General features: G+C 41.8%; 1 protein-coding gene across 1 annotated transcript in view; it reads right to left on the bottom strand.

Moving 5' to 3' along the window:
- The window catches only part of SYNE2 (spectrin repeat containing nuclear envelope protein 2), a 503,718-nt gene that overhangs the window by 108,688 nt on the left and 382,065 nt on the right, over positions 1-12,965 (bottom strand). The window contains 4 exon segments of the mRNA XM_089687495.1: positions 1,599-1,803; positions 4,742-4,875; positions 5,899-6,069; positions 8,607-8,753. Coding sequence (XP_089543621.1) covers positions 1,599-1,803; positions 4,742-4,875; positions 5,899-6,069; positions 8,607-8,753 — 657 coding nt within the window.

Raw genomic sequence — 12,965 nt, 5'->3', positions numbered from 1 at the left:
ACACAAAGCTGCTGGGAATTTATTTCTAAAAGTGAACCAGAACTCAAAAAGTGAATATTTGCTATCTTACAGGGAACATAGCTAGGAATGTTAACTATGGCTATGCAGTATACTGACAAACCTTTTCCCAGAAATACCTTCTGAAAAACAGCAGTGCCCGTCTCAAAAACTATTGCAATTATTCATATGACAGGGTCTATTGCACCCCCAGAAGCTACATTCATGGGACACAACCGACTCACCTTCCAAGATGCACGGGTAGCTCTTCAATTCATATGCTTTGACATTGCTCAAAGCTTTTCAGATACTGGAACAATAGTTTTCCAAGCAGCTCAAGATCTATACTCCATCTCATTACCTCTAGATCCCAAAATCACTATCTTCAGCAATTACCTGAGGACCTTAGACTACCGACCTCTAGGTAACGTTCATTCTTCTTTGCCAGTAAACTCAGAACCTCTAAGTGGTGGTCTCCTTGTCTTCCCACATTTGCTCAATGCCAAAGTGCTTTCAGCTCTATCTTGGAGACAGACTGATATACCAGCACAGGGGCTGCCCAAATTTTTATTTTTTTTTTTAAAGTATGGTCTTCTTGGTTAACTTTTTTATCCGATTCTTCTTTTATTTATTATTTATAGTGGCGACCTATACAACACATCAAGCTCACTTTAATTGTATTGTTCCCATTTGTCTCTTTACTTACCCTCTAGGGGTTGCGTTGTGATATTAGCTGGATTTGATGTATGTTGGGCATACTTTTAAAAGACTTTTGCTACAATAAGCTGTGCTACAGGGGCATATTGCACTGCATATACTTGTTATTTACTTGATTCAGCGAGTGTATTGCTGCTATTTCAGCTGTATTAATGCTGTATATTTTGCTCTGTTTTTTTTGTTTTATTCCTTATTTTTTTCTATGAGTTACAAAAAACCGTTAAGAACTCACTAATAAAAAAACAAACAAAAATGCACTGCCTGTAAGTTGATCCTAATAGCTGTATATCTGCAGGTGTGAGATCATATATGGCACTTCTAGTCTCACCAATTTGGAGTGAGATTTGGTGGAGTCACCACTATGCTATTCCTTTGCTGGAAAGAAAGCTGTGCTTGTGTGCCTACAGTGCAAGGATCTCCCTGCTTCTGTGTTATTCATGTGTTCTGTGGTTTTGTGCTTTCTGTACCTCAGCTGCTGCCTCTTGAATATAAGTCATAAGTAATGACATCACCAGCCATCGTGGGAGCAACTCTGACAAGAAAAAGCAATGCCTTGCTTCTACCAAAGGTGGCCGCCTCTACACAATGCAGAACGAGGTGTGTTATAGCAGTCACAGGAAGAAGATCAGCTACAGAGATACAGGTCTTCTACTTGCCTTTTTAAACACAATTTCCATAGTTTAGGATCTCTTTCTAACCAGCACTCTTGCAATTTCCAGAGCTTATACTAAAGCAATCAAGTTCCCAGCACGTAATATTAAATATTTTGGAGATTTGATTTGCCCTGCCTGGAGTTTTTGCTAAACTTCTGCAATATTTCATCATTAAAGACCATCTTAAAATAAAATAAGTATTTTAATATTAGGGTGCAAACCTTATTTTACCTGTAAATCCTGGATTCTTTGTTGTAGAGTGTCAGCTTGTCTGTCTTCTGAGAGTTTAGCATAGAGAAGCTGCTGACACTTTCCTTCCAGCTGCTCCATGTCCAGGGTGTGTTTCTGGTAGGAGTCACTGTAGGCTTCCCACAACTGCAGTAAAAAGCCAACTGACTGTAGATGACTGGAAAGTTCCTCATTCAGTGAAGTCCACCTGCCATTGCACAGTTTAAAACAGGGAGTTACATTTGTTGCAAACACAATATTACATAGTCTATCTGGTTGAAAAAGACACAAGTCCATTTAGATCAACCAAAAGAGACAAAAAAAAAAAAAAGACACAAACACAAATAGAAAACCTCCACCTACACTATCCTATACCCATAGTTGATCCAGAGGAAGGCAGAAAAAACAAAGCATGATCCAATTTGCTCCAGCAGGGGAAAAAATCATTCCTAATCTCTCAAGAGAAAACCTGATATTCCCTAGATCAACTTTACACATAAATATTAGTATTCAGCTATATTATGTGCATTTAGGAAAGAACACATGCATTTTTTAAAACAACCTACTAAGCTGTTCAGAACCAGCTCTTGAGGAAGTCTACTTCACATTATTACAGCTCTTACTGTGAGGAAGCCTTTCCATATTTGGAGATTAAACCTTTTTTACTTCAGACGTAAAGAGTGCCCCCTTGTCCTCTGTGATGACCTCAAGGTGAATAGTTCTACACCGAGTTCACTATATGAACCACTGGTATATTTATACATGTTGATCATATCCCCCCTTAATCTCCTCTTCTCAAGAGAGAATATATTCAGCTCCTCTAATCTTTCCTCATAGCTGAGCTCCTCCATGCCTCTTATCAGTTTGGCTGCATTTCTCTGCACTTTCTCCCGGATATCACTTTTTGTGAATTGGTGCCCAAGACTGAACTGCATATTTCAAATGAGGTCTCACTAATGATTTGTACAGGGACCACATTTTCTCTCTCTCTGTGGTTTATGCCTCTTAATACAAGAAAGAATTTTGATTGCTTTGGAAACTGCAGCTTGGCATTTCATGATATTATTACGTTTATGATCTACTAGAACACCCAGATCCTTCTCCACCATTGATTCCCCCAGTTGTACCCCCCCCCCCCCAGTATGTATGATGCATGCATATTCTTAGTCCCCAAGTGCATAACCTTACATTTATCAACATTAAACCTCATTGGCCACATAGTTGCCCAATTAAACAGAGCATTGAGGTCGGCTTGTAAATTGGAGACATCCTGTAAGGATTATTCTACTGTACAGCTTGGTGTCATCTGCAAAGACTGAAATGCTACTTTTAATCCCAGACCCTATATCGTTTATAAATATATTAAAAGGTAAGGGTCCCAACACTGAACCTTGGGGTACACCACTGACAACCCTAGACCATTCAGAGTATGAATCATTAACTACTACTCTCTGAATACCATCTTTTAGCCAGTTTTCTATTCATTTACAAACTGATTTTTCCAAGCCTGTAGACTTTACCTTACACATTAGCCATGTGTGGGGAACTGTGTCAAATGCTTTTGCAAAATCCAAGTATACCACGTTCACAGCCACTCCTTTGTCTAAGGTTTTGCATCTCATAAAAAAAATCGGATTTGTTTGACCATTTCTGTCTTTCATGAATCCATGCTGTCAGTTGCTTAAAATGTTTTTTTTTCTATCAAAAGCCATTTTTGTGATCTTTTCTTAAACTCTCCGGTATCTTCCCAACTATGGAAGTTAAATTGACAGGTCTATAGTTACTTGATAAAGACCACCATATTAACTTTTGATGCTAACCAACAATGAGAGTTAGGGTACAGTCACACCAGATGCGGTGGGGGACTGCGTCGGGTGTCTATTCCAGCACAGCCCCACCATGTGACAAGGCAAAATGCCTTGTTCCTGGTGTGCCCGGTTCATACCACTGCATTGTGGTAGTGTGTGGGCAATGTGCGCTGAAAGAAAAAGTACTGTCTACGGTACTTTTTTCCAGCTCAGTGCAGTGTGAGGCAATCCATCACCTCACAGACAGCAATTGAACTTAATGAATTGTCTGACACATTTCAATAAAGATCATTTAATGAAAAAAAGAAAGTGAACAGCGCGATGCACTGAGATCGAAGCACTGTCAATGCAGCAATCCTGCCGCACAGCACACCAGAGGCTGGTGTGAACCAGCCCTCAGGGTAACGCAGAAGTAATTAGGCAGCATAGGGATGTGTAGCTTTATAGGATCAGTCCACCTAAAAGTGGTATTTTAGCTATAGATCAACGGACTGAATGAATCCTTTTCTTTCTACATGTCTTGGATATTCCAAGAGTGACATCACCTCGACTCGTTTTGCCCATATGAGAGTTTTGGTTGTCCCTATGCACCATTCTGTGTTCCAGAACTTTCTGTTGAAATATTTATATTATGAAATGAAAATAAATTGCAAAGTGGAGAGTGAGAACCTATGGTAATAGCCACAGCAGATGGGTAGACCCAGGAAATCAGTGCAGAGACCTCACCAATAAAGTCTCTGGGAGGTATAACTAACTGTCATGTGGGTTCAGTCTCCAGAATCTACAATATTACCAACATCTACATTTTCTCCTGAAAATAAACTGAAGATCCAATGGAACAAAAGAAAAGTACTTTGGTTAGGTGAAGAAACCAGGTTTTTTCACAAAAGGAATATCACAACAATTCTCATCCACAAACCTGAGTATGAGTGATTTTGCGTGGACTGTTGAAGAAACCAAGTAGTTTTCTTTCCACATTAGTGTACTGGTATGTAAACCCTATGATGAGTGAGAACAATATAAACTAGAAGGCAATAGAGTGCACTCAACTCTACGCAGGAGGGACAAACCTCAATGACAAAGGTAGGAGACCAATGTTGATCAAAATTGATGTTCCTGTTGAGATTGTCTGCTCTGGCGTGGAGTTGACCACTTGGATTCTAATTTACAACATTGAAATATTAGTTGTGGATAGATTCAGATCAGTCCATTTCTTTAGCACCACCTACAGCTGTGATAGCAGGAAACAAGGACCAGTGTTCATATGGTTCAAGAACCTTCTGTGATTCTTGGTAAACCCTCATTTTCTCATAGTCTATGACTTAAGAAAATACTAACCTGCTTTCTGCTTCTTTACCATCCTGTCCCAGAATGGCAAAAGCTGAAGAGCTGCAGAGGCCGTCCATGCTCTTCAGAGCAGCTCTTATCTTGGACAAGTTTTCCTCATGTTGTTCAGCCTTCTCCTGAGCATACTACAGTAAGGAAGAAGAGATACATTCTAAATATTGGACTAACACTTTAAAACACTATTTTTAAATCACAAGTTTACCACATCTTCTCATACAGAATATTGCCTATGCCTAAATATTAGTCATTCGATCTCATGACCTTACCCAAATATGTGATCACACGTGTTTCTTTGGGGGTATTCATCGGCAATGCAAAAACAATGCTGATGTACAAAGTATTGTAACTCACATCGAACACACCTTATTTCATATAAGATCTGACAGAGTGCATTTGAGTTTCAGTGCTGCAATAAGCTCCATAAACATGTATGACTGTCTCTGTTGAACATACAGGTTAATGCTCAACAGGTTTAACTTATGAGATGGAGAAGAAGGGAAATCTACTTATCAGAGGGAATAGCAATTCAGATGAAATTTCTAATCGGTCTGATCACTGACAGTTTCTTCTCTTTGTCACCAGACAAGAGATTTTAACTGGGGTACAGATTATGAGAAAATCGGATGAACAATTGTCCGATTTTTCATGAAGCTGTGTATCATGATGTAACAGACAATGGTATTAACTTGTCCAAAAAATCTCAAACAAAGGCAAGGCGTTCTTTCTTGTGTTCATTGTTATCGTCTTCCGGGTCGTTCTTTGCTTCTGATCATGCATGCTTTTTTTTTATATCGATTATTTCCGTAAGATTACTGTACACATTGAGTGAAAACTGGACATTGTGTTCGCATACGATAAAAATGTTCTAGCTTGAAGCTTCCTTTTTTTCCATCTGAATGGTCAGAATTGGCTGTCGAAAGCACTATAGGAACGATCAGATATAGACCAATCGGTCCTCATACATAACTGTCAACTATGCTAGAAATACAAATATTGCAGGGTGTGGAAAACTTCCCTAATTTGCTGTGTGTTCATGATTAGTAATATAAAGCCCCTTCAATGGGAAAATAGCATCCAACACCTTGTTGTCAGCTTACTGGATTCCTTGGACCACAAAGTGAACAAGTATTTATGATGTTTGATTATACCTGCAGTATCTTTAGATTTTGCTTTAGACAGTACAAGGAGGGTATGGGTCTTTTAGCTTGGCCAAGGGCATACAATAATTTGACCAACATCTTCTTTATACATTCATAGTTTTCATTGTATTCCTTCCAGTGTCTCAACAATGAGTGGATAGAGGACTTCAGATCGGCAACCTGCAAGACATAACATGAACAGTTACACAGATTTACATGGCTAGGTAGTTTAAAACAAAAAAGAAAAAAGTCTATGACTAATAGGGAGAGCTACAGCCCCAATTTCATTCAGAATCAAGCTATAGCTGGATTTACCATAAAATGTGTGATGGTTTGCCTGGTGTTTTTGACTGTGCGCATGTAAACCAGGCAAGATAACTGTTTTACATCACTTTAAAGAGCATTACATTGGCCTTTTTTATTTAAAAGTTTATGTCAGGGCTAAAGGAAAAAAAAAAAAAAAAACCACCACATGATCAGCACATCTTTTGTATACGTGCACATTCCCCTTAACCCTGTAATAATGTTGCAAATACAGAAAAAAATATCTATTGATCTGCCAGAAATCCAGAAAGCTCCTGTTATGGATGACAACACAGTGAAATCTTTAACAGCATTGTCAACCCTAACTGCTGAACAGCAGAACTTCATGTGCATATGTTGATTTCTATTCCAGCAAAAAGATACTGCCCTGATTCAAAAGTATTGGGACACCCCTCCAAATCATTGGATTCAGATTTTCCAATCGCTTCCATGGCCATAGGTATATAAAATCAAGCACCTTGGCATGCAGACTGCTTCTACAAACATTTGTGAAAGAATGGGTCGCTCTCAGGAGCTCAGTGAATTCAAAAGTGGTGCCATGATAGGTTGCCACCTGTGCAATAAGTCCATCCATGAAATTTCCTTGCTACTAAATATTCCATGGTCAACTATTAGTGGTATTATAAAAAAGTGGAGCAATTGGGAACAAAAGCAACTCAGCCACGAAGTGGTAGGCCACATAAAATGACAGAGCGGGGTCAGCGCATGCTGAAGTGCACAGTGAGCAGAAGTCGCCAACTGTCTCCACAGTCAATAGCTAAAGACCTTGAAGTTTCATGTGGCCTTCAGATTAGCACAACAACAGCACGCAGAGAGCTTCATGAAATTGGTTTGCATGCCCGAGCAGCTGCATCCAAGCCTTACATCAAGTGCAATGCAAAACATCAGATGCAGTGGAGTGGTGTAACGCACACCACCACTGGACTCTTGAGCAGTGGAGACGTGTTCTCTGGAGTGACGAATCACACTTCTCTGTCTGGCAATCCAATGGATGTGTCTTGGTTTAGCGGTTGCCAAGAGAAGGGCACTTGCCTGTCTGCATTGTGCCAAGTGTAGAGTTTGGTGGAGGGGGGATTGCGGTGTGGGGTCATCAGGGGTTGGGCTTGGCCCCTTAATTCCAGTGAAGAGAACTCTTCAGGCATCAGCATACCAAGATATTTTGGATAATTTCATGCTCCCAACTTTGTGGGAACAGTTTAGGGATGGCCCCTTTCTGTTTCAATATGATTGCACACAAGTGCACAAAGCAAGGTTTATAAAGACATAGATGAGTGAGTTTGGGGTGGAGGAACTTGACTGGCCTGCCCTCAACCCAATAGAACACCTTTGGGATGAATTAGAGCGGAGACTGAAAGCCAAGCCTTCTTGTCCGACATCAGTGCCTGACCTCACAAATGTGCTTCTGGAAGAATGGTTAAACATTCCCATAGACACCCTCCTAAACCTTGTGGACAGCCTTCCCAGAAGAGTTGAAGCTGTTATAGCTGCAAAGGGTGGGCCAACGCAATACTGAACCCTACGAACTAAGACTGGGATGCCATTAAAGTTCATGTGCGTGTAAAGGAAAGTGTCCCAATACTTTTGGCAATATTGTGTACTTTGTGTATGGAATGGGCTCTTGGGAGATGTGGCTCTAGGTGGAATGCCTACATCCTGGGAAAATGGCCTCCCAGAGGTTGCCTCTGCAATAATTTTACAACACAGCTGATGGCTATGCCAGAAGTCCCCTGAGCTGATAACCTCCTGTGCCCTCTGCTATCAGGTACACTGTCCTTAGTCAGGTCTTAGGATTACAGAACCATGGCCCTCTATGTTATGAATAGTAGGATGAGGTTCTGGAGTCATTGGGTTAATATGTGTAAGGTGAGGTTCAAGAGTAGTTGGGTTAATAGGAGAAGGGTGGAGATCTGTAACCCTGTTTTGCTTCTATTGTACAACTCCAGAAGGGTGGGTGAGTGCTGTTACCTTAGGACAGTAAGTGTGTTACTGACGGAATCACCAGGTGAAAATAAACATTTTTTTAAAAAAGCTTGAGAAACATTAATGCAGTATTGCACATGGAATGAAAGGCTTGACAATATATTTTTGGTTTTGAGTTTAGATATGGTTTAATTGGAGTGGAGGGCACTTGGGGGAACCTTAGGCAAGGCTTCAGTTCCTCTTTCAAGTACACTTTTCATTAAAAGATTGTACCAGTATGCATGTCCTCCATCTAATAACTGTGACAGCTAGGTGGACAGGACATCTCACCTGTTTTATTCCCATTCTATTTTCTGAAAATTGGGGTAGACATGGAAAAGGCACAGTACTAACTATATTATATTTCACAATGTAAGAGCTGATCTGCTGAGTACATGGCTAGTTTCTATCAAGTCTAAAGAAAAGATACAGACCTGACTTCGAAGAGCATCCCTCTTCTTCAGCAGGTTTTCTGATGTCAATAAACCTTCCTGGAAAACATTGTGATCCCCTGCTGGAACTCCACTCCTCTCCAATTCCTCCAGCACACTGGACTTGGCCTTTACTTGCTCTTCCAACTCCTGCAGGCAAGGTGAATAGTATAAAGTGACACTAATAATCAAATCATGAAAATATATAAAATTACATTATGCACAAAGCTCAAAAGTTGCTCTAGCATATCTATTATTGCAAATATTATCTGCCCATACATTTATTGCACAGATATCGCCAGGCAATATCAGACAGTGCCTGCTTTGTTCATACCCTTTATTTATACAGTTACCAGTAGTAGTAAAAATGCCCAGTAACACACTGAGAACAATAGGCAAAGTTTATTATACATATCTGCTAAATCGTGATTTCTTGTAATTTATAATTGCATATCACTACTCTCTGCATTTATTGAAATAGTCGTGTTGCTGAGGTCCGATACGCCCCCTACTGAGTCACACTAGTAACTCTTCAATCAGCAAAGCCCATGCTCTACACGGATTGGGGAGATCTGGCTGACTCAGCAGGGTGCCAATAATTCTTCCTCAGCCCAACAGACTGGTATCTGCTGTGAGTATCTTTCAAAAGACAGGAAAGAAGGACCTTCTCAATTCCACAGCTAGATTCCTAAAGCCACCAAGCTAGGGAAAACCTGGGGCTCTGTGCCAAATAAATAAGTCTGCCCAAGGAGTGGACTGACTTGTTCCATGACAACAGAATGCTGTATTCTAGAAACTAGGAGTAACACTTGGCAAACAGGATTGCCTTGAAGGGGGCTACCATCAGACCCAAAATTCTTAAGCAAAAGCAGAGAGTTGGACAACAACTGTACTGGAGAGCATGAATCTGGGACTAGAGAGTTTGAAGTTTCTCCGGTGGGGAAAAAAATCTGGCCTTCAAATAAATCCAGATGCTCCAAGCAATGGATCAGTTCCAGCTACGATTTATGAAGAGTTCATGATACATCCAAACTACTGATATATCTGGACAGTCAAAGCCATTTTGTCTAACAGAGTCCGTGCTAAGCTTTCTCTCAACAGGAGATCATCTATTTTTCCTACACTGGGAATACCTTGAGAGCACAGCAGGGCTAACACTGGGGCCGACATCCCGGTGAACACCTGAGGTGCAGATGTGAGGCTGAAAGGCAGGGCCATGAACTGGCAGCATACGACTCCCATAGCAAAGCGTAAGAAACGCTGATGCACTGGAAGATAATGACAGCTTGTCACCCTTGGAGACCAATACCTGCATCCAGGTGTTTGATATGCAAGCAGTCCACGTGTCCTCAAATGTTAGCGTTGAACTCTGGGCACAAATACTTTCATTTAGATAAATTCTGAAATAGCCAGAATATAAATCTAGTTTATGTGAACCAGATGCCTTTAGAAAGTCAGATATTACCTTGTAAATGTAGCAGTCACATCATCACTGTGCTGTACATAGCCTGTGCATTAAGCAGAGCTGTGGGAGGGACTCAGCTATCTCCACCCACTACAGGTTACCTGCAGAAAACAGCAAGAGGGGGCAGAGACAAGCCCAGTCATCCTCCACAAGCAGAAAGAGCAGCAGTGATTGGTCTTTATTTGAGGAAGCTCCCACACAGAGGTCAAGTTTCACACTGAAGTAGTGCACAGATCTGGCAGAAATACATGAAGAGCTCCAAAATCATACACATGGCTCTTGTACTCCGACAATATCTGCTTATCCGGAGTTCAATATTAACCCCCCCCCCTCCCAAAATGGGGACATACCTTCATGCTGAGGAAGGGTTGTTTGCTGTTTTGGCAGACCTTGTGTCTCCAGATCTTTATGGTGGACGGATTGCTAAGCTTAAGGGGGACTGTGGAAGAGTGGAGAAAGGAAAACTATTTTTAATGGACAGGGAGGGAGAAGATTTTGAAGTCTGTTCCTTAAGCTTCCTCTACTGAGAAAGATGGGTGCTCTTGCCACTAGTAGAATTCTTAATAATTGTATCCACAAAAGTTCCAAAAGGACATGGTCTCTTGAAGGCCATGTGGATCAGATGCTTCTTAGAAATGGGCTCCACAGTAAGAACTTTGACCAAAGTGTCCTCCCCGTGTGTATGGACAGGAGACCCATGCAGAAGAGGACACCAGAAACCTCCAGCAGCCCATCACAAATGTAGCATCAAGTTCAGTTCCCTCTACTGCAGGAACATGTGCATCAATGCCCGCATTACTGCGAGGTACAATAATATACACTAATAGCATTTAGGCAATGCAATTAATTTTGAAATCTTGACTAAGGATGTTCATTGCAGCACAGTGCAACATTCATTGCAGTGTGCTGCTTAAAAAAAAAAAAAAAAATGTAGCTCCGTTTTCAGGGAGGTTGAGATGTATTGCCAGGCCATGCATTCTGAATAAGCTTCCCAAATCAACATGACGCGTGGAACAAAATGTAAATTAATGCATGTAGCACCCTCCTAGGTAGCTAGAGGGAGCTAATTGATTGTTTTGAGTTCGAGGCTGAACAGCAGCCTGGTGGAATAGCCAGAGGGGGTCAAATTTCTGTCAGTGCTGAGAGGCTGTGCAGGCAAGCGCTCTGGAACTTCCCCCTGATCTAGAGACTTGGAGAAGTCTCTAGTACTCAGTAGGTGGGGTGAGAAGTGGCTGGTCTGTATGCCTAAAGGATCTCAACCAATTCCCAAGCAGGAGGCTTGGCAAGGGGTTGAGACAGCCTTTAAGCATAGCGAAGCCTGCTCAGTAGCAGGAGAGTTTGGGTAGAAGATGAACTGAGCAGGATGGTGTGTGGAGTCTGGCAGGGGGGCCAGGAGAGGGGCCTACATACAGGTGGAGGAGCTGGAAGGGAGGATCTCAGAGCCTCATCATCCCCTGAGAGAGAACAAGGGAGAAGTAGAGAAGGAGCCATCCCAGCGTAAGGCCTGAAGGCTACCAACAACCCAAAAGCTTGCAGGAGACACTGAGCGAGTAATCCCACACCCCCAGGGCTGGATAAGGGGAAAGAGCATTTGGGTGGGAAACCTGACTAGCCCCATCTGGGACTGCTTTCATTTAAGGTGGCAGCTTCTGGGACCTCTTGGTCAGGGATTCCCTTGAACAGCTGGGTGAAGAGGAAATTACATCTTGGGTCTGAGGTTGGCTAGCTCTCAGAGAAGAGAAGAGATAAACCTTTCTGACTACCTGTACATAGTCCCAGGAAGTTGTCATCCCCTAACAAAAACCCCCCCAAAAAGTTCAAGGACTGTCCATGGTCTCTGGAGTGCAAGGCCTGAAGGAAAAGCGTGTTGCCTGGCTGTGCAGGACTATAGGGGGACCCAAATCTCTAGCAACTCATAAGGGGATAGTGCTACATACACATTTTATGGCACCTCACCCCAACTGTAAAGTGTGAAACTAGCTTTAAGCTACAACTATTTCCTCCAAATGTTCTATGACCAATCAGTTGAGACCAGTCAGCCAAGGCTTGGCAAAGCAAGGTCACAGCCAAGACTGGGTGAAGTGCAGGGCCTGCCAGCAAAATCAGGGTGATAGAGCGGGCTTCAAACTATTTATTGTTTGGGTCCTTAAAGAAAAGTACATCCTTCACCAGAATGGTGGTCGCTTTGTTAAAGTAAGACACTCTGCAGGATCCAAAGTGGTGAGGGAGACCACTTTATTACAAAGTCCTCTTCAGATAGATACAAGGCTAAGCAATGCTGTGGGGAGCAAATATCTTGAGGATGACTTAGAACATCAAATGCACTGGGAAAGTCTTTGGCGGTTTTAGGAGCTCTAAAGAACCCAAGACTGGAACAGCACTAGAAAAAGCAACAGGCTAATGTTCTGGTTTCTAAATGGTGCACAGTGCATTAAAAGGGGCCAAAATGGTCTCTTAAATTTAGGAGTAATAGCAGATAACTGTGACAACTCAGAGGCAAGCTCACCAATTAAAGACTGGAGCAAGTTGTCCAAAATTAGGAACAGAACTACTCCTTTAAATGAGCAAACTGTGCAAACATATAGTCTAAATATAGGAATAGATGTATATAAACCCCCTCTCTAACGTGCTAATATTATAAGTGTGAACATAATATATACGTTTCTAATCACAAATACATTCAACTTAAAAAGCAGACCGCCACTTCCAGAGATAACAGGCGCTTTCGCTGGTTTATAACCTGACCAGCAGATTGCTCTGGTGAGGTCATTTAGGCCAAGGGTCCTCAAACATTTTAAACAGGGGGCTAGTTCATGGACCTTCACACTGTTGGGGGCCGGACTATAGTTCGTAAAAATATGAACAAATTCCTAGGCAGACCGCACATATCTTATTTG

This window comes from Staurois parvus, unplaced genomic scaffold, assembly GCF_062004578.1.
Source record: "Staurois parvus isolate SC_StPar_1 unplaced genomic scaffold, SC_StPar_1.0 ptg000426l, whole genome shotgun sequence".
NCBI lineage: Eukaryota > Metazoa > Chordata > Amphibia > Anura > Ranidae > Staurois > Staurois parvus.
Note: the sequence above shows the minus strand (reverse complement) of the source record. Positions and strands in the feature narration are given on the sequence as shown.